This window comes from Sardina pilchardus, chromosome 11, assembly GCF_963854185.1.
Source record: "Sardina pilchardus chromosome 11, fSarPil1.1, whole genome shotgun sequence".
In the NCBI taxonomy this organism is placed as follows: Eukaryota; Metazoa; Chordata; class Actinopteri; order Clupeiformes; family Clupeidae; genus Sardina; species Sardina pilchardus.
The window spans coordinates 3,162,872-3,183,172 of NC_085004.1; the positions used below are offsets into that span (position 1 = coordinate 3,162,872).

The window sequence follows — 20,301 nt, forward strand, 5'->3', positions numbered from 1 at the left end:
TGTGATCGTGTAAACGCGAGTATTGGTGAAATGGTGCAGCTTTGTGGCACTTTGTGACACAGTGAGGAGTTTCTAGTGAAATGAAGGGATTAAGAGGTAGAATTACTTATTCTCAAGGAGAGGGATCCATTCTGTGCTTATCGCTGCACTGCCAGCCGGGGGTTACACTATTTTACAGTGAGTTAAACCCACATTAAAAAGTAGGGGATCTTTCTCACATCCCTTTATTGATTTAAATACATTTCATACATCACCTCCTTTCTAATCTCAATTTTAATGACTCACTGTACAATGTGGGGAGGCAGTGAGATAGCATTTGATTTAGGCTGAAATAACTGCTGTTTATGTAGCCAGATATTCCATTCACTGTCCGATTCACCACCATCCTGCAATTTGTGAAGCTGACCTGTTATATGACTTCTCTGACTGTTAAACGGGGTGAAAAAAGATGATCACCGAACTGAAATGGACTATTCTATTTCAGCAAAGCAGTTAACTTGATGAAGTGTTTATTGGTAAGATACATAATGGACCTAAAAAAAGGATATATCCAAAAGAGCTATGGGGTTTTTAATTCAAGTACATTTCAGTCGAGGCAAAACCCTATATGTGTGCTGGGAAAGAAGACTCATTTGGAGATTAAAGAAGCATTATGGAGTTGTGGTCTAGCACTAGTGGGCTACCTAGGCTACCTGAAAAGCATGCAAGAACCTGGCAAACACTCGTAAAAAGCACAGTTGGCACTGATGAAAGATTTTTAACACAGTAACTGGCACTGAAATGTTGTGCTGCGAAAGCTTTTTTTTGTATTTTCACGTGGTGTTCTTACCCAAATCACAGAACTACATATGCATATGCCATAGCTTTGATGGTTTGTGGGAACAACATGTGTGTTTACTTGTCTTTGCCATGACTGCATTAAAATAAATGTTAAGATTATACCAAAAGCAGTCTCTAATTAAAATGCCCCAGTAAGTGTCACATTGTTGCAGAGATGCTTCAAAACCATAAAACACCAAGTAGGGGTAGATCATGTTTAGTAACGACTTTACTCATGGTTAGAACAGGATGTTAACTACTTATCCAAAGGGGCAGAAATTAATTTTGAAAAGACAACGTTTGATTGATTGATTTGGCACGTCATTTTGTTTTAGTTTTGTTGCCAGACAGCCAAGCCACATAATAAAGATATGCTTCATGACTGAGAAAGAATACTTCTTCTGAGGCAAGATACAATACATCGATTCACACAGCGGTGCCCCGCTCTCTCTCTCTCTCTGCCGTGTGAATGTGCAATTGTTTGAAGGAAGAAAACAAACTACCTGATGCTAAAAGAAAGAAATTCATTAAAGAAAGCATGATACTCTTCCTAGCCAATCAAGGGACTTAAAAACCAACATAATCAATATATCTCTGTACTCATTAATTGCAGAACAGCATAGTAGGTCTTATCTTAACCTTTATTACCAAAAATACATTGGCAAAATCATAACATAATACATTGACTGAGCTGAACTTGAACATTAACATAACGCCAGAATTGGCTGTAGTTGATGAGAACATTTGAATCCTGTAGGAGAGAAGACTTGAGCCATGTTGATAGTCACCCTGAGCTCAGAAATCATTCCCTCCTTTGGCACCAAAACATGCAGCTCATTGTGCTAAATTAAGTTACTAAAACTAGTCATTCCCTCATATACGATGCAATGAAGAGAAAACCACCCCTTGATACTTTGGCTTAAAAAAAAAAAAATCTGAAGTTGGCTATTCTTGTATTTTTCCCTGTAGTGTTTTAACAAGGCATTTAGAAAAATAGATATTCTTTACAAAAGCATGTCAGTTTTCAATTCTACAGTATACATCTTACATGTTGGATGCCAGACCAGTACAGTACCATAGCTTGCGATGCTTCCCACACTGAGAGAAGACAACAGTGAAACGAGAACTCAATTCAGGGTTACCATGATGCCACAAGGGTCTCCATGGTACCCATGACTTACAGCCTTACATGTAGCTTAACACTGCCATGTATCATCTCTGTGATTCAGGTTCAAAATGGAAGGCACACAAGTGGGATCCCTTCAGAACACTCATCATTTCTTGAAATGGCATCAGGATCCTTCTTATTCGTTAACATCCCAGGCCGATATGAATAAGGGACATTTTCCAGGCGAACCTGCCCACAAATGTTTCGTCAATGTTCAATGTACAAAGTTCAAATTTGTAAGAATGCATTCAGTCACTGTTGTTTTTGATTTAGCATCCGTGGACAGGAAGTGCGAAGGCTTGATGGAGGCTTGAGGTTTCACAGTCCATGTGAGGAGTCATGGTCCCCACGTAAACAGATTCAGGAGAATGGGGAGCGAACACCAACCTTGTTGCTTAAAAAAGAAGATAAAAAAGCCATATACAACTGGCTAAGTCAAACAAAAACTTTTGCCCTTTGATCCTTTTTTTTTTCCTTTCAACTTTCAGAGGTTCAGAGGAATGAGGGAGACTTGGTGTGCTGAATGCTTAATGTATGGAACACTTGGGTAGCTCAATCAATACAGTCAATGCCAGTCGCTTTCCTAACTTGAAAGAAGGCTTGCACATCAAGACTCTTTATAGTGGTCGTGCATGTTACAACACAAGAAGAAACCTGGGGGGTGTGGGGGTGTAGGGGGTAACATGTAAGGAATTCACCTGCCCCTGTCCAAGCACTTCCGTCATGCCAAGCAGGATGCTAGGCCTGGATTAACATGCAAGCCATAGTAGCACATTGCCACATCATTTTGAATTGTAAATGAAGCCAAGACAATCATCATCTGGTATGTTAATGACTTTTTTTACCCTCTTCCCCTCGACACAGCAAAGATAACGATTTCATTTCTTTGATACACTTTTGCTATACAAATCCTTTCCAAAAAAAAAAAGAAGAAACCCCATGAATTATGGATTTTCATTTTAGCCCCATGATTTTGCATAGCTTTCTGTTGACACGAGCAGCAGAAGGCGAATGCAAATGATTCTGTGAGAAATATTCTGCATACAGAATAACGTCTCCTCGCTCACAGAGTGAGATACTGAGGTCAGGGGCCTTCAGGGCAGACAATCTGGGAGTGGAGGTAGAGATGGGCTGAACGGCTCGGTTGGTCTGAGCGGAGTCTACCATGACCATACAGGAGAAATCACAGGCAGGTGAACGCCAAGCGCAAATGGGAAATTGGACCAGTGTGAGAATGAGCTCCTCATTTAGGCTAACTGTTGAATAAAATAACTACAAACGCACTGAGGTTTGACCCTGTCGGTTTGGTTCTACATTACATACTTAAACTTCTCACTCTACAGACTATAATTCCTAAGACAAATCTCTTTCAAAACTTGGAAATTCAATAATAATAATAATAATAATAATAATAATCATGGAAATCTCAGAGTTATCGAAAAACAATGACACATTATCTTATAATAAATACTAGTAGCAATTGTACTACCAGATAAATTACAGTTCTCTGGTGATGTAGCATACTGTTGACAAACGACCAAGGAGACAATCTAAGAGTGGCGTCTTAAAAGACAGCAACGGCAGATGGCAATGGACTACATAGCATTTTACTGGCGCGACTGAGGTGGAGAACACATTCCTCAAACTGACCTTCAACTCAGGGACAGTCTTCACAGAGGGCTAACGTTTAAGAGCACCAAACAAAGAGCAACCCTCAACCCTTCATAAAGGCGAAGATGTTCCTTGAGTATGTTTATGTGGGTGCTTGTGTGTGTACACAGCACCTGTGTGTGCTTCTTGTGTGCGCGTATGAATGTGTGTGTGTGTGTACATATTTCTGTAAAAGCACACAAGTGCATGCCAATAGACATAACGGAAATAAATGCGGGAATATAAATAAAGTGGATAAATATCAATGCAAGTAAAACTGATTAAAGAAACCGTAACCCAAGCATCTACTCTACTCCTGTGACATGGCTAGCAAGGCCAGTACAACCTAAACCATGTCCGCATAAATACCATTACAGTGAACTAGAGAAGCTGCCTTTTGTTTGTTGCAATACAAACCTTTTCTAAGCAAAGCTGCTCATTTATGCTGAGTCTAGATGTGAGGTATGAAAGGCCTTATATTAAATCCCTACTTCAGCTATTGTACAACAATGTTTTAGCCTACGCTTGTAAACACTACAAGGCTATCTGAGGCTTCTTTTTGTTTCCGCCAAGACCCTTTCTTGAGTTCATGCAAAGGGGGAGGTAGAGGCCATCTTCTGAACAGGAAAGGCAATGGTGAGGAGAAATTGATGGGGGAACTGGGAGGCCATTTTGGGGGAAAACAACACAACCCATTTCCTAAGCTAGCATGTTGATCGCCTGATATGTATGCATGAGTGTGTGTCTCTGTGTGTGAGTAAAGTGCACTGGCTCAGTGTGAAGCATTTACTGGCTCTCCAGTGTGTGGGGATAGAGACGGACAAACAGAGAGACAGATAAACAAGTGAGGGGAGCGAGAGAGAGGGAGAGAGAGAGAGAGAGAGAGAGAGAAAGGTGAGGCACAGAGGCAGTGCGCTCTCTCACGGCTCCACACTGCCCTCTGCTGGCAGCGACGGGGATTGCTGCTGCTGCTGCTGCTGCTGCTGCTGCTGCTGCTCCTTGTTGAGGATGATGCTGATGATGTCTCCCTCGTGCTCCTTCATGTGCTCCAGCAGCTGCTCCTTGCTGGTGGACTCGAAGCCGCAGATGCAGCAGCAGAAGAGCAGCATGCAGTACTCCAGGCCCGCACGCTCCTTGGCGGCTGGTGGCAGCAAGCTGCCGATGCCGATGCCCGCGCCTCCCTCCGGCCTCTCCCAGGCGCACGTGCCCACGGCGCCCTCCCCGGGAGCGGCCGGCCTCGCTGGTCCGCTGGGAACCGCCGGGAGGCTCTCCTGCCTGCTCAGCAGGACCACGGGGGCGTCGGCCTTGGGCTCTGCCACCGCGGGCGCCTTCTGGCTGGCAGTGGGAGAACTACTCGAGGAAGGGAGAGCGAGAGGGAGAGGGAGAGGGAAGGTAAGAGCAGAGGAAGGAAAGGGACAGTACTCACAAAATACATTCAGCAGCACAAACAAATAACACTGGCAGGATTTATACATCCCATGGCATCCTGAAGGACTGCCCATGGAGCCACTGGTGGAGAGGGCTAATGGTGGCAGTACAGTAATTTCCCGCATATAAGCCGCATTGTGTATAAGCTGCAGGACAGTGTTTAGTGCAAGTTAAAATAAACAAAACCATATTAACACTATATTAACTGCCCCCCTGTAATAACCTCATAGCTGAAGAAATTTAGCAAAATCAATGTATAAGCCGCGGCTAATAGTCGGGAAATGACGGTACTGGTCTTGCAAAGGGAGCACTCACCGGCCACTCTGGGAGATGGCTTCATTAATGGCCTTGTTCACTTGCTCGTAGTTGTAGTTCTGATCCCCGGCGTGCTTCCACATGTGCGACTTCAAGGACGGAGGGTGGCTGCACACGTAGCCACAGAGGGAGCACCTGTGTCCACACACACACACGGGCAGGTGAGGAGGAGGAGGAGGAGGAGGAGGAGGAAGAGCCCCGGGGGACACACAACATCCTCAGTCATCAAGAGTTACATCCCCTCACACCACATCACTATGCAGCTCAAGAGCCGTGGGCATACATTCACTGCCTCTTTATTACCCTCGTGGCTTCATTAGAATTTTATTAAATCGGTTGATTTACCCTTCAACCAGCGCCCTTGAGATATTCTCCCATGCAACGTACAACACACATGTAGGCTCATACATGCAAACTATAGACATGTCATGGGTAGGGTCACAAAATTCTGGGAATTGGGAAGCGGGAAACTTTCAATGGGAACTAATGGGGAATATACAGCAATAAACTGGATATTTTTAATATAGCAAGTTAGTCTATAATAAGGATTTTGTTGAATGTTAAAGCAACCTGACTTAATGCAATTCAGTCGAATTCTACCCTGCACATATGTCAATCACATGCACACAGCAATCAGCATAGGCCTAATTCAAATGGGAGTATGTAGATAGATAGATAGATAGATAGATAGATAGATACTTTATTGATCCCCATGTCATTTGGCATAAGCTCTAAAGGGAAGGTTAATAACTATATGGTCATATTACTGGTCTGATTTAGCTTGACACTATAAATAATCATGATCTAGAGGTTTGGGGTGATTAGTTGTGTCATTATTTTTTAGCATTATTTTATTCATTTTACTATGTCCTGGGATTCTGACTGGACAGAGCAATAGTCAGTCAATGTTCCAACCAATTGGATTTTGTTGTTGAATTGCGTTGTGGTGTACCTTGGGCAGTTCAGTGGTTTTGGTATTGATAGCATAGCACACTAGTAAACCATAGGTAGAAAATGGGATTCCTGCTTGCATGCTAGCTAGCTTTGTATGCTAAACTAGGCGAGAATACTAGAACCTAAGGCTAGAGGATATTTACAGTGTACTCCTGACTAGAACCCAAGGATAGAGGATATGTACGGTGTGATCCTGACAAGAACCCAAGGATGGAGGATATGTACGATGTGATCCTGACTAGAACGCAAGGATGGAGGATATGTACGATGTGATCCTGACAAGAACCCAAGGCTAGAGGATATTTACAGTGTACTCCTGACTAGAACCCAAGGCTAGAGGATATGTACGATGTGATCCTGACTAGAACCCAAGGCTAGAGGATATGTACGGTGTGTTCCTGACTAGAACCCAAGGATGGAGGATATGTACGATGTGATCCTGACTAGAACCCAAGGATGGAGGATATGTACGATGTGATCCTGACTAGAACCCAAGGCTAGAGGATATGCACGGTGTGTTCCTGACTAGAACCCAAGGCTAGAGGATATGTAGTGTGTTCCTGACTAGAACCCAAGGCTAGAGGATATGTACGGTGTACTCATAACTAGAACCCAAGGCTAGAGGATATGCACGGTGTGATCCTGACTAGAACCCAAGGCTAGAGGATATGCACGTGTGTTCCTGACTAGAACCCAAGACTAGAGGATATGCACGGTGTACTCATGACTAGAACGCAAGGCTAGAGGATATGTATGGTGTACTCATAACTAGAACCCAAGGCTAGAGGATATGCACGGTGTGATCCTGACTAGAACCCAAGGCTAGAGGATATGTACGGTGTACTCATAACTAGAACCCAAGGCTAGAGGATATGCACGGTGTGATCCTGACTAGAACCCAAGGCTAGAGGATATGCACGGTGTGATCCTGACTAGAACCCAAGGCTAGAGGATATGCATGGTGTGATCTTGACTAGAACCCAAGACTAGAGGATATGCACGGTGTACTCATGACTAGAACGCAAGACTAGAGGATATGTACAGTGTACTCATGACTAGAACCCAAGACTAGAGGATATGCACGGTGTACTCATGACTAGAACGCAAGACTAGAGGATATGTACAGTGTACTCATGACTAGAACCCAAGACTAGAAGATATGTACAGTGTACTCATGACTAGAACCCAAGACTAGAGGATATGCACGGTGTACTCATGACTAGAACCCAAGACTAGAGGATATGTACGGTGTGATCCTGACTAGAACCCAAGACTAGAGGATATGCACGGTGTACTCATGACTAGAACCCAAGACTAGAGGATATGTACGGTGTGATCCTGACTAGAACCCAAGACTAGAGGATATGCACGGTGTACTCATGACTAGAACCCAAGGATGGAGGATATGTACGGTGTGATCCTGACCTGTATTGTTCCAGGAGCTGGACCGCCTGGTGCTCCAAAGGGTGCCTCTTCATGTGGCTCTTCAGGCTGTTCATGTTGGTGGTGGCAAAGTCACAGCTGCAGCACCTGCATAAGGGCAGAGAGGCACACACACACACACACACACACATCAACCAAAAACAGTCAGTCAGGAAAAGAAAATATAGTGCTCTAACACACACAAACACTTATACACACACACACACAGACAGTAAAAAACTAAACTATGACAAGAGTAAAGCGTCTGCAAAATAGTACAACTATATAAGTATTAGCAACACTATGAGCTGCGGCTACGGCTCAGTAACTACCCAGGGACTCCCTCAGGCTCGCGGCGGGGCCGTTCCACTGGGCCGAGGCTTTTTGTTTGTTTGCTCCAATTTGAGCGCACATCTCTGATCCGCGCGGAGCGCCCCCCCCCCCCCCCCCCCTACCACCCCACCCCCCCCCGGGCCCATTTGTTGTGTTCCGTGTGGGGAGCGCGGGCTGTTTGGAGCGCGCTAACCAAAATCGTCAGAAACGCACAACAACCTTAGCGCGGCTCAAACGGATAATGTGGCTTAGTTAAGCATCTCCACTTTGATGTGTGCGATGCCAAGCAGAGCGGAACAGTCAGCCAGGCTACATCTCTTCTGCTTAAAGGGCCCCCAGGAGGCGGAAGGAAAACCAACGGATGAAGGGTGTGTGGATGCCGGCTGTGTGTGTGTGTGTGTGTGTGTGTGTGTGTGTGTCTGAGTAAATGTGGTCTGGAGGGAAGGAACATGATCCACAACTTGGACATCTGACGCCCTCAACTCAAACTGAGATCTGTTTACACTGAGAAGAAACCACAGCTGCTGGAGCGAGCGGCCTCTGTCCCTGACTTCTGCTGCCCTCTAGAGGCCAATGTGGTTATGACACACACAAGAATGCAGCCTTGGAATGTACACGCTCATCACCTTTAAGAGTTTGGCCATAAACACTGAATACGTCGCAAGCTTCCAACTATGCTGGTGGATCCAGTATCACTGATTGCTATGGGAGCCGTTCAGCGTTGGACTACCCACACGAACATTAAACACAAAACAGATGCAAATGAACAAAGCGGCGAGGGGTGGGGGGGGGGGGGTTATGGCGTACCTGTAGGGCTTATCGGAGTTGTGGATCCTGCGGTGGTTCCTGACGCCCACATAGGTGGAGCTGGTGTAGTCACACACATCGCACTTGTACACCCTCTGGGTGCTGCTGACTGGATCTGGCACTGGAGACGGCACAGGACACAACTCTCTTTTCACAACTACACATGGAACTGAAACATTATGCTTAGCTTGGAAAGATAGGGCAAGACATCTCTCATACACAGACACACAGACACACAGACACAGACACAGACACAGACACAGACACAGACACAGACACAGACACAGACACAGACACAGACACACACACACACACACACACACACACACACACACACACACACACACACACACACACACACACACACACACACACACACACACACACACACACAGACACACACACACTTTATGTTTTCTGTACTATTGTAACAATAAGACAGACTGGTATGCATCCTTTGAAGAATACGAATACCAGATCATCCATGCATCAGAAAGCACATAAGAGAGCCAACTGCTCTGCATGGTCAGTGTACACTTCCTAGAGCCTGCCTAAAGGCCACAGGAGGGTGTCCTGAAATGAGGCCACAGCGCAGTGACCCTTAAAGTGCAGGTCATGTGCTCGTTGCCCTTCTGCAGATCCCGCTGCCCTCCCTGTTCTCACCTTCTTCTGTCGTCCTGTCCGGCTCCTCGAGCGTGATCGCCGTGGTTTCCGCGAGGGGCGTCAGCGTTGCCGTGGCGTCGCCCACCCCGTGCTGGTCTCGCTCGTGACTCCTCAGCTGACTCTGAGCGGGAGATATTAATATGGCCGGTCAGGCATCAGCTGGCCACGGAAGATGGGCCATTTATAAATACATCCGGCACACACCCAGGCAGGCCACAGGAGGGAGGGTGGGTGTGTGTGTGTGTGTGTGTGTGTGTGTGGGGAGGGGGGGGGTGTTAATGGGTGTCCCTTTTCCGCAATTAGAAACCGTACACTGACAGTAGGCCAGTGAGGAGCTTCGCTGAGCCAGAGAGTGAATGTCCTGTGAGGAGACTACTGTAGGTCTGTCTCTGCAGCACGCAGCCAACACACTGTCCAGAGAGTGAATGGCCTGTGAGGAGACTAGGTCTGTCTCTGCAGCACGCAGCCAACACACTGTCCAGAGAGTGAATGGCCTGTGAGGAGACTACTGTAGGTCTGTCTCTGCAGCACGCAGCCAACACACTGTCCAGAGAGTGAATGGCCTGTGAGGAGACTAGGTCTGTCTCTGCAGCAAGCACCCACCACACTGTCCAGAGAGTGAATGGCCTGTGAGGAGACTAGGTCTGTCTCTGCAGCAAGCACCCACCACACTGTCCAGAGAGTGAATGGCCTGTGAGGAGACTACTGTAGGTCTGTCTCTGCAGCACGCAGCCAACACACTGTCCAGAGAGTGAATGGCCTGTGAGGAGACTAGGTCTGTCTCTGCAGCACGCAGCCAACACACTGTCCAGAGAGTGAATGGCCTGTGAGGAGACCAGGTCTGTCTCTGCAGCAAGCACCCACCACACTGTCCAGAGAGTGAATGGCCTGTGAGGAGACTAGGTCTGTCTCTGCAGCACACAGCCAACACACTGTCCAGCCTCCGGCAGCAGCTAGTAGCTGTGCTAATCAATAACCCGACTCTCTCTACATCAGCAGGGAGCAGGAGAAACCAGCAACCCCCCCCCCCCCCCCTTTACTGCCCTGCTCTTATCTTTACAGGCACATCTGGGCATGACCCAACACAAACGCTAGGCTTGGCAAGCGATGGCGAATGATTTTATTGAGCTTGCTCAACTCTGGTGCCGCGGGCGAGAGAGTGGCGGGAGCGGTGGGGGCACTGGGCGCAGGGGCATTAGCTCACTGCTCAGGTATTCCAGTCACAACTTTCCATTCTCCTCGGAGAGAGAATGGTTCGGCTCGACCTCGCGTGCATGCCAACTGGGTGGTCATCCATGACCTGGCCATAGCAACCAGCAAATATTATGAGGGGAAGTTTTACTCTTGTGGCAATTAAAACAAAATGTGAACTTTATGAACAAGAAACATGCGGAATTTAAATCAAACAAGTAACCAAACAGTTATTTCCAATACAGCTTTGAGGTACCTGCTCACGTGTGTGTGTGTGTGTGTGTGTGTGTGTGTGTGTGTGTGTGTGTGTGTGTGTGTGTGTGTGTGTGTGTGTGTGTGCTCACCTTGTAGTAGAAGGCCTTGCTGCACTGCTTGCAGGCGTAGGTCCTGGTCTTGCAGTGGTGGATGGTGTGTGTGTGTGTGTGTGTGTGTGTGTGTGTGTGTGTGTGTGTGTGTGTGTGTGTGTGTGTGTGTGTGTGTGTGTGTGTGTGTGTGTGTGTGTGTGTGTGCTCACCTTGTAGTAGAAGGCCTTGCTGCACTGCTTGCAGGCGTAGGTCCTGGTCTTGCAGTGGTGGATGGTGTGTGTGTGTGTGTGTGTGTGTGTGTGTGTGTGTGTGTGTGTGTGTGTGTGTGTGCTCACCTTGTAGTAGAAGGCCTTGCTGCACTGCTTGCAGGCGTAGGTCCTAGTCTTGCAGTGGTGGATGGTGTGGCTCTCCAGGTCCTTGCTGTCGCGGGCCACGTGCTCACAGATGGGGCACTGGTAGGGCTGCTTGTGGCGGTGCACCCGCAGGTGCTGCTTCAGGTAGCCCTTGTTGTCGCTGCTGTAGCGGCACAGACGGCACCGGTACGGGCGCTCGCTGCCCGCCACAAACTCCACCAGGCCCCCCTCGGCCAGCAGGGCCGGGTCCCCCGCGGTGGTGGCGCTGCCTACTGTGCCCGTACCCGTGCTGCCCGCCCCGGACGCGGTCCCCGAGGGCTGGCTCTGGGCGTTGTCCTGCAGCTCTTTGAGGATGTCCTCGTCCGAGGCGTTCTGGTCGGAGCGCTCGCGGAGCCGCTCGATGACGGTCAGCAGGGACATGCTGATGCCCGCAGCCTTGGTGGGCCCCCCCCCCTCGGCCAGGCCGTCCTCTCTGGGCTGCTCCAGCAGCGAGTCGGGGACGTCCCCCCCCAGGGCCAGCTGCACCGCGGGGCCGGTCTTGTGCTGGTGATTGGCGAGCGCGGGCGTCTCTGCCGGACGCTGGCCCGTGTCGTCGGGACTCGGAGGGCGCGGGGCGGCGGCGGCCGTGACCTTTAACCCCGGCCGGCTCATCTGCGGGGCGCGCGTTGGCATGGCGACCAGCACCTCGGCCGCCAGCGAGTGCAGGCGCAGAGACTCCGAGTGGGTCCTCCTGCGGGCCGGGGGCACGTTCTCGTCTCGGGACAGCTCCGCCGCACAGCTGCTCTCCTCCTCTTCCTCCTCCTCCTCCTCGTCCTCCTCCTCCTGCGCCTCCTTCACCTCCATCACCACCTCCTCCGGCTCCTGGTAGAAGACGGCGTGGGGCTGGCCGTCCAACTCCAGCTGCACCTCCTCGGCCGCCAGCAGGTTCTTGTCCCCGCCCACCTCGGGGCTGAGGAGGAGGGGCTTGCTGGTGACGGGCGCCTCGGCGCAGGGCAGCCTCTCCACGATGACGTTGACGTGTCCGGCGCTGTTGCCGCGGCAGCTGATGATCTTCTGCGCCGAGCTCAGGAGGCTGTCCGTCGCCGCGGCAACGCTACTGCCCGCCTGCCGTCCGTCCGGCTCCAGCTCCACCTCGGCCGCCGGCTCCGTCTCCGTGGCCACCTGCACCTCCAGCACCGACCCCTCGCCCGCGTCGTGCCCTTTGGAGGAGAACGCCTGCTGGTCCAGCAGACTCTGCTTGACCTCCTCTCCGTCCCCACAGAGGGCTTCCGCTGAGCCGCACAGTTCAATCTGCAGGCCGGGCGCTGAGTGCAGGGCCTGGGGCTTCTCTCCTACTGCGGCCAGGAGCACGATGGCGGCCTCCTCCTCCTCGTCCTCCTCCTCCTCCTCCTCCTCCTCCTGGAGGTGAGGAAGGGCGGCGCCGTAACTGGGCGCCGGGGTCGCGGTGGCGTCCCGGCGTCCCGGCTGCTCGGCCTCGTCCTGGAAGATGGGGTAGGAGCAGTCCACCAGGCCGGCGTGCTTCCAGGCGTGCGTCTTGAGCATGCGCTGCTGCACGCACGTGTAGCTGCAGATCAGGCAGCGGTACGTGCCGCTCTCGTAGCTGTACCACTTCCTCCCGGCCTCGCCAGCGCACGACGCCGAGACCTCCTCCGCGGACCTTCCGGAAGGCTCCGTCCCTCCCGCGGGCCTGATGGCGGTGGCGGTGGCGACGGCGACGGCGGCGGCGGCTTGCTCGGCGTGCTCCAGGTGCTGGCGTACGTGGGCCTCCAGCTGGTCCTGGCGTCTGGAGGTGAAGCGGCACTCGGAGCACATGAGCAGCAGCTCGCTGTGCTGCTCGTTGTGTTGCCGCAGGTGCTCACGCAGCACCCCCAGCGTGGGGGACAGGAAGCGGCACAGGCTGCACTGGTAGCACGTCACCGTCCGGCCCACCGCCGCCTCCGACCCGGACGCCTGGCCCGCCTCCGCACCTCCTTCAGCCTCCGCCGACGACGCCGACGCCGACGCCGCTTCCTCCTCCTGGCGCAGCCTCTTGCAGGGCGACGGCCGCTCGGGGCTGGGCTGCCTCTGGCTGGAGGGGCTGGCGGGTGGGGAGACGCAGCGGGCCAGAGGCAACCTCTTCCTGCCTCCTGGGATCCAGCGCCGCGGCCGCTTCTCCACGATCTTGCTGAGCTTCTCGATCACCTGGATCAGAGAGTCGGCCGCTTGCCGATGGTGGTGGTGGTGCTGCTGCTGCTGCTCTGGCTGCTGGCTCGCCTGCTCATCCTCACCCCCCTGGAGGCACGAGGCCATAGAGGCTGCCATCCGGTCGGGGATGAAGACTGTGTCCTGCTGGCTCCTGGTGTGGGGGATGAGGACTGCCACACCACTGCTGTCCTCCATACCTGCAGGTCAGGTACACAAGAGAACAAAACTCTTAGCCTACTGTACATCCTACCTGACGGAGCCTAACTCAACAATAACAATGCAATAAATAACATACAATACAGACCAGCTCAAAAAGCTGCCAATGATGCAACAGCTCAGTTAATTGGATGCAATCATTACTTTCTCATATCATTTTTTTAATTATTAATAATAATCAGAATCTGTCTTCATATGGCAGCTGCCCCGGTCTCATATGGCGAGGGCTAGGCCTACTTTGTCAACCTCCTTTAGCAGATAACGCCAAACCTCCATCAGGATTTAATAAAACAACACTTAAAAGGGGAAAACCCCCAGCAATTTTAGCTATTCAACTGCACATAATTTGCACAGAATAAATAGTTCGTTGTCCTGGTCAGAATAACTCCCCTACTTTTTAGCCCAAATACTTGTCACAGTTAGAACAAGTAGGCTATCTGCTGTGGGAAAAGGTCGGATATATCAGGAACATGAGTCATAATCAGTGAAAAGCTGTGGTTTCACATTATCCATGTTCTCTAACCACAAATCACTGTTCCTTATTTCCTCAGACTTCTGCTTTCAAGGGATTTCTCTAGGACATTTTTACGAGCGACTGCTCATTGACGGCTAACTTGAGCTACTTGTACTGTAGTACCGACCCCTTGACTCTTTGGACAGGTGTTGTTCATTCGGTTTGACATGTCACCATCCTGTCACTGTGATGGATAAATTCAGGTGTGCACATTTCCCTGGAAAATAGGCCACAGGCTGTTCGAGGTTTAAAGCCAAATGTGGCCACGTTAGTTATGTTCAGGTTCACTACATAGCAGGACATCGATATGAGCATGACCTGTGTAGCTAATGATGAGAGGTGGGACAACCTAAAAATAAAAATTGAGCCGAATATATACGAAAACGGGCTAATCAGTTAGCACGCTAATTTACTGTCAGAAAGAAAGGCGCACCACGGACACTTGTAGTCAAAGGAGGTTAGATGAAAGCGAACACTGTCAGAACAGTAAAGTTAGGTAATAAAGTCGACGACATGGTGTCCGTGCCCGTGGAAGCGTAACGTGAGAAAAGGGGCAGGACATATTCATGACAACTGTACAGCATGGCTGGATAGAACACGAGTAGACTCCAACTAAAAACATGCCCCCTAAAGACAGCAGTAAAACAACAACTTTGTTTAATATATTACGACTGGTCATGCGACTGCTTTACGCTGACTGGGTACTTACTGGTGCGAGTATTCTCAGCGATCTTTGGCCTCAGCAATTAAACTTTCCATGTATTCTAAGACAGTAAGAAGAAAGGGCTCCCCTTTTCTCACACACACTGCTGCTCAAAATGGCGAGAATGGGATAGCGATCACGTGACTCCATCTCCAAATAGTCAGGTGACCAAAATGCTCGGCGCACATTTGTAAGCAGTGTTTACTGGTGAGAGTGGGTTGGACCATAGACCTAAAAGAAATGGACAAACAGACTCCGTTGTTCTCAATGGAAGGGGGCTGAAACAAAATTTCCGTCGTACTGCGCAGACTCGTACTCAGTTCGTGACGTTAGCCTGCTGTAACTCGTCTGATAGATCGAAAACCTCTGAAATTGTTAACGTTCGTTTTTTAATATTATTATTATGTGTACTTGCTTCTAGGTAATGCTTTACCATATCAAACAGTAGGTTACCGTAGGCTACACGCATTTTCACTGATCTTGCGAATGACTCTCCGTCATGGTTTTCGTGCAGGCTCACTCAGCTTCTTATCCAAACATTACGGGCGAACGTTAGCTTCCCTACAACAGACATGCTAAAATACTTCTTTACGGGAAACCAACGTAATATACGGGGAAGAAGTGAATTAATTTTGCCTTCGATACCCTATATAGAATACACAGAAGCTATAAGGGAGACAAAGGGCACATGTTACATGAAGTTATGGGATCGCAAAAAAATCTGAAATCTATGGCCGTCCAAGGGAGTTAGCAGAGTGTTGATCACCAGCTCATTTCGTGTTTCTACTTCCGGGAATATGCCTGCCCCCTTGGGTTGGACCAGCGAGTCCATATAACCATATCAAGGCATCCTCTGGTGGTTGTACTAGCAACGGCTACAAATTAAGGGAAAATATCATAAGGTTACGATTTACATGGTATTTTATTCTTGCACAGAGAAACACTCCATCATGGCAGCGTAGATTCAGGGTAACAGCCAACCTTGTAGGCCTACAAACCCTTCATTGCTGTTAAACAGCTCAGAGGTTCTGTCAGTGTTTTATTTTGTCAAAACAAATAAACAAAATAAAATAAGTTAGCGTACAGCAATAAGAAATACTATCTCCTTCTATGTTGTTTAATGAAAGGCATTTTCAGGAAGAGGCTAGCATTGTTAAGTTAGAGCCATATTGGCCTATTCCTTTGCTTGTTTCTCTTTTTAGGGCTTCTAATCATACAGAGCAGCAGAGAAATATGTTTGATGCCAATGGACATGTAACATGCCTTCAGAGCTTGGTAAGTATGCACTTTGAGTCCTCATAATATGGTGACTCTAGAAGACTGAGGTCAACAACCATAAATTATTCAAGATTGTGTAGCCTAGCCTAGGTTATATTGCTTTGGCTGAAAGACCCTATCATGAAATCATTGATAATAAGGCCCCTTAAGTTAGGCAACATACACTGTACCCAATGTGCCGGCAATAGTGTGGTTGTTTTGCAAGTTTTACAGATTTACAGTGCCCCTTGAACCTTTGTTAATAAAATCTAAGAATTGCTGCCATCTAGTGTTCACTGAGAAGAACGATACAGCTCAACATGAGGTTGAATCTTTAGACTGTTCATTTTTTGATTTGACTAATTGTTTGTAAATAAAACATTCAGCTTAATGTCAGTCAGAATCCTAGCTTTCACCTGAAATGAACTGTAACCCTCACTTCTTACTGACCCCAAATCAAATCAGGACCTTATTCTGTCAAAGCATTTTATTTCTCACTTTCAGTGTGTAATGCTGTCAAAAAGTAGTGTAATGCTTTCAAAAGAAGTGAGCTTGAGCTACCAAGGTGACCTTATTCAGGAGGGAGAAGAGTTTTAATTTAAACAACAGGAAAGCTGTAATAGGCCACACATTCATTTGGTCCAGAAAGACAATGCTGAACAAATGAGAAGGGATATCCTCTCTCAAATGCACATATTGTTCAGAAGAGGTGGAGGCCATCAATGAATGTGCATCTAAATCTCTGGGGTGACAGAACGTTGGCCCAATCAGACGTTGAATTACTAAACACTTAAAGCTTTTCGCTTGACCTCTCAGTGACATAATGACTTCCTGTGGTTACACTTGAAGTTTTGACAGGGAAGTAGAACTGAAACATATTTTGCTTCAGAGGATTTTCCCCCTATTCTCCTCTTGAAATGAGTCTACTGTACATCAGAGAGATCATATTTTGAGAAATAACAGGATCATCCTGACTCAGTGTGGCCAGTTTCCAGGAAATTCGCACTAACTGACACTGTAAGTAAGGGCGTGTTTGTTGTTTTCTGCTGCTTGTCAAACAATGTCTGACAAAAAGGATTTGATTAGTGGATGTGCCTCAGCTGGGCCGGCCGGCGCTCCTCTGCTGGGATTGTTGTGAGTGCATCAGTACAGGTGTGTCGAGAGGAACCAGCCGGCTCCGCATGCTGGGCCTCCACGGAAACATCTGTCTTCCTGTGAGAGCTGACCAGAGCTGACCAGAGCTGCCCTCCTCAGCGTGAGGCTCCGAGAGAGAGAGAGAGAGAGAGAGAGAGAGAGAGAGAGAGAGAGAGAGAGAGAGAGAGAGAGAGAGAGAGAGAGAGAGAGAGAGAGAGAGAGAGAGAGAGAGAGAGAGAGAGAGAGGGCTCAGCCACGGGGACACGGGGCCTTCAGCCATTTCCTCTGCCATGAGCACACACCCATGCTGATACTGAGAGACACTGTGTGTGTGTGTGTGTGTGTGTGTGTGTGTGTGTGTGTGTGTGTGTGTGTGTGTGTGTGTGTGTGTGTGTGTGTGTTCATGTGTAAGAGGATGGAGGTGGAGTGAGAGCATCTTTTGCTACCACTGGAAATAGCTTTTCTCTTCTGAGAAGTACATGGTATGATGTACTGCTTCAGTGCATTTTGAAGGAAATTTGTCCACTAGCCCACTTTCATTTCCCATGGAAAGTCTATCAATGAAGCACTTCAGAAAGGCATCGATGGATGAGGCCCATGTTTAATGTGACTACTGGACGTGGTTAAGATATTACATTTGTAGTTTGCACACAGTTTTGCCTCCCAAAGCCTCATGGCGAAGCCAACATACAATACAATGTGCTTCTAAGAGACAAACCATTACCTTTTTATGTAAAAAAAATCTTGTTGACTGACAAATGTCATGCCATCCTGATGAAAGTGCGGCTTCTCAATATTTCTGTGCAATCTGTGCTTGGTGTTTCTGTGGCAGGCATCTGCTTTCATTTCCCTGGCCCTGAAAAATGTAATCAAACGCATGCAAACACCAGGAAACAAGAACCATGATGGATGAACAGCACAGGAATTTTGAGAAACAAATGTCTTTTCTCTGTACCTGCTGAGTGGCAGTAACAGTAGAATTAGAAACATTTTGTACATACTGTAGGTCTATTGTACCTTTCATAGTTTTTATGTTAAGAATGTATTTAGAATTGCAGTGCTTTCCAAAATGCAAAGTGAGTCTAATTCAATTCATTCATTTAAATTCATTTCTCATAATTGTTTCATTCATATTTCTTTCACAGAACCTGAGACGTTATACAATATTACAGCTACCAAGCTCCAACAGGCGCTGGATGTGTGTTTGAGAAGCCAGCCAGCGGTGAAATACAGTCAGGTATGGGCAATGATAATTGTGCGTTTGTGGCTGCGTTGTGTGTGTGAGTGTGCGTGTGTGTGTGTGCGTGTGTGTGTGTGTGTGTGTGTGTGTGTGTGTGTGTGTGTGTGAGTGTGTGAGTGTGTGAGTGTGTGAGTGTGTGAGTGTATGTGTGTGTGTGTGTGTGTGTGTGTGTGTGTGTGTGTGTGTGTGTGTGTGTGTGTGTGTGTGTGTGTGTGTGTTTGTGTGTGTGTGTGTGTGTGTGTGTGTGTGTGTGTGTGTGTTGTGTGTGATTGCGCTCCGTAGAGTGAGGTCCAGTCTCCGGGTTTGCCTGCGTGTGTGATGCAGTGTCTTGATGCGGTCCGGGCTGAGGTCACCAGAGAGACTGGGCCCTCTAATGCGGCGGCTGGATTTATTGTTTTAATTAAACACCACAACAGTTCATCATAAACTGTTTATGGAGGCTACTTGTCCAGCGCAGGTTTTTCTATTAGATAAAAAACACATACACACACACACACATACACACACGCACACAGAGAAAAAAACTTGTTTTGTTTTTAGCGCAGCGTTGGTTGCAGGCATGTCTGTGATTAGCAGCTCTCGCGCAGCTCACCATCTCTGCCACAGTGTTTTATGTCCCCCACCACACACGGGATATTTTGACAGGAGTCATGAATATCTTATGTCATTTCTGAGCCACAGTTTCCACACAGCACTGACTTGTTTCTTTCATCCCTTGAGCCATCTTTGGCTCGTTCTCCATGCGACCATTTTTAAATGGCAACATGTTTATTGTATTTGATTCCCCCTGTGTGTTTCCTCCGTGGCACACACAGTCAGTGGTGTTGATGTAAACCTGGAGCTGACAGCTGTGCGCCTGCTGTGACAAGTTCATGTTCATTCCATGTATAATTCTCTCTTTTTTTTCTGCTCGTGGCAAAAACGCACTGCTCACTTGTTGTTGAATGAGTGAAGGGAAAATGCACTAAGATGACAAGAAGAAAGAGTGAGAAAGAGGGAGAGAGAGAGAGATATTAGGGATACACAGTCCATTTGACCCCCCAACAGTAAATAAATACACATGCCATGGGTTGTGCATTATTAATATCCATCGGGCAGTGCAGGGGACACCATTAGAGGTTAGGCCCCCGTGTTGGAGTGGTGCGGGGCTAATGTAACGTCTCTCCCCATCGTGGTACTTGGTCAAGTTGCATATCTATCTTCTTCCACATGATTTTATTAACTCTAATATCTACACTTCCTATTACCCCAGCTGCCTCTCATTCACCCCGCGCGCAGACTCGCCTCTCTAATCCAAAGTGACAAGCGATATACTTTCACTCACACATTACGTGCTAGCCTCGAGCAAGGGAGCCTGTTCCTTTGAAAAGGTTGGAATTAGGTTATTTCTATTGAAGTATTAAAGTAATACTTCAGTTTAAGCTATTATTTCAGCTAGCCCCCCCCCCCCCCCCCCTCCTGCTTCCCCCCCTTTTCCCCTGTCGGTGTGCTGCGGGAGTGATAGAGGGAGGGAGAGAAACAGAGGTGTGATTGCCGTAACCCTCTTATTGCGCCCACAGACTCCGGCAGGGCTGGAATGAGGGATAGAGAGGAAGAAAGAGAAGACAAGTGCAATGTATGGAGGAGAAATGGAATAGGAAGAGAG

The 20,301-nt window shown here is 48.4% G+C and overlaps 1 protein-coding gene across 1 annotated transcript; it reads right to left on the reverse strand.

Annotated features, from left to right (window-relative positions):
* Nucleotides 1–1,441: 1,441 nt before the first annotated feature.
* Nucleotides 1,442–15,165, reverse strand: znf507 (zinc finger protein 507). The gene is made up of 7 exons (XM_062549238.1): nt 15,032–15,165; nt 11,391–13,789; nt 9,560–9,680; nt 8,897–9,017; nt 7,760–7,864; nt 5,381–5,515; nt 1,442–4,987 (listed from the first exon to the last, which is right to left on the reverse strand). The coding sequence occupies exons 2-7, from the start codon at nt 13,785–13,787 to the stop codon at nt 4,558–4,560; spliced, it is 3,309 nt and encodes a 1,102-aa protein (XP_062405222.1). The 5' UTR covers nt 13,788–13,789; nt 15,032–15,165; the 3' UTR covers nt 1,442–4,557.
* Between the last annotated feature and the right edge of the window lie 5,136 nt (nt 15,166–20,301).

What these genes read in the sequence shown, in the direction of transcription:
- znf507 (XM_062549238.1), bottom strand. Translation starts at nt 13,787, where the DNA reads ATGGAGGACAGCAGTGGTGTGGCAGTCCTCATCCCCCACACCAGGAGC. An exon ending in GGACAGGACGACAGAAGAAG is followed by an intron (nt 9,018 to 9,559) that starts GTGAGAACAGGG and finishes TGCCGTCTCCAG; the next exon opens with TGCCAGATCCAGTCAGCAGC. An exon ending in AACTCCGATAAGCCCTACAG is followed by an intron (nt 7,865 to 8,896) that starts GTACGCCATAAC and finishes GCCCTTATGCAG; the next exon opens with GTGCTGCAGCTGTGACTTTG.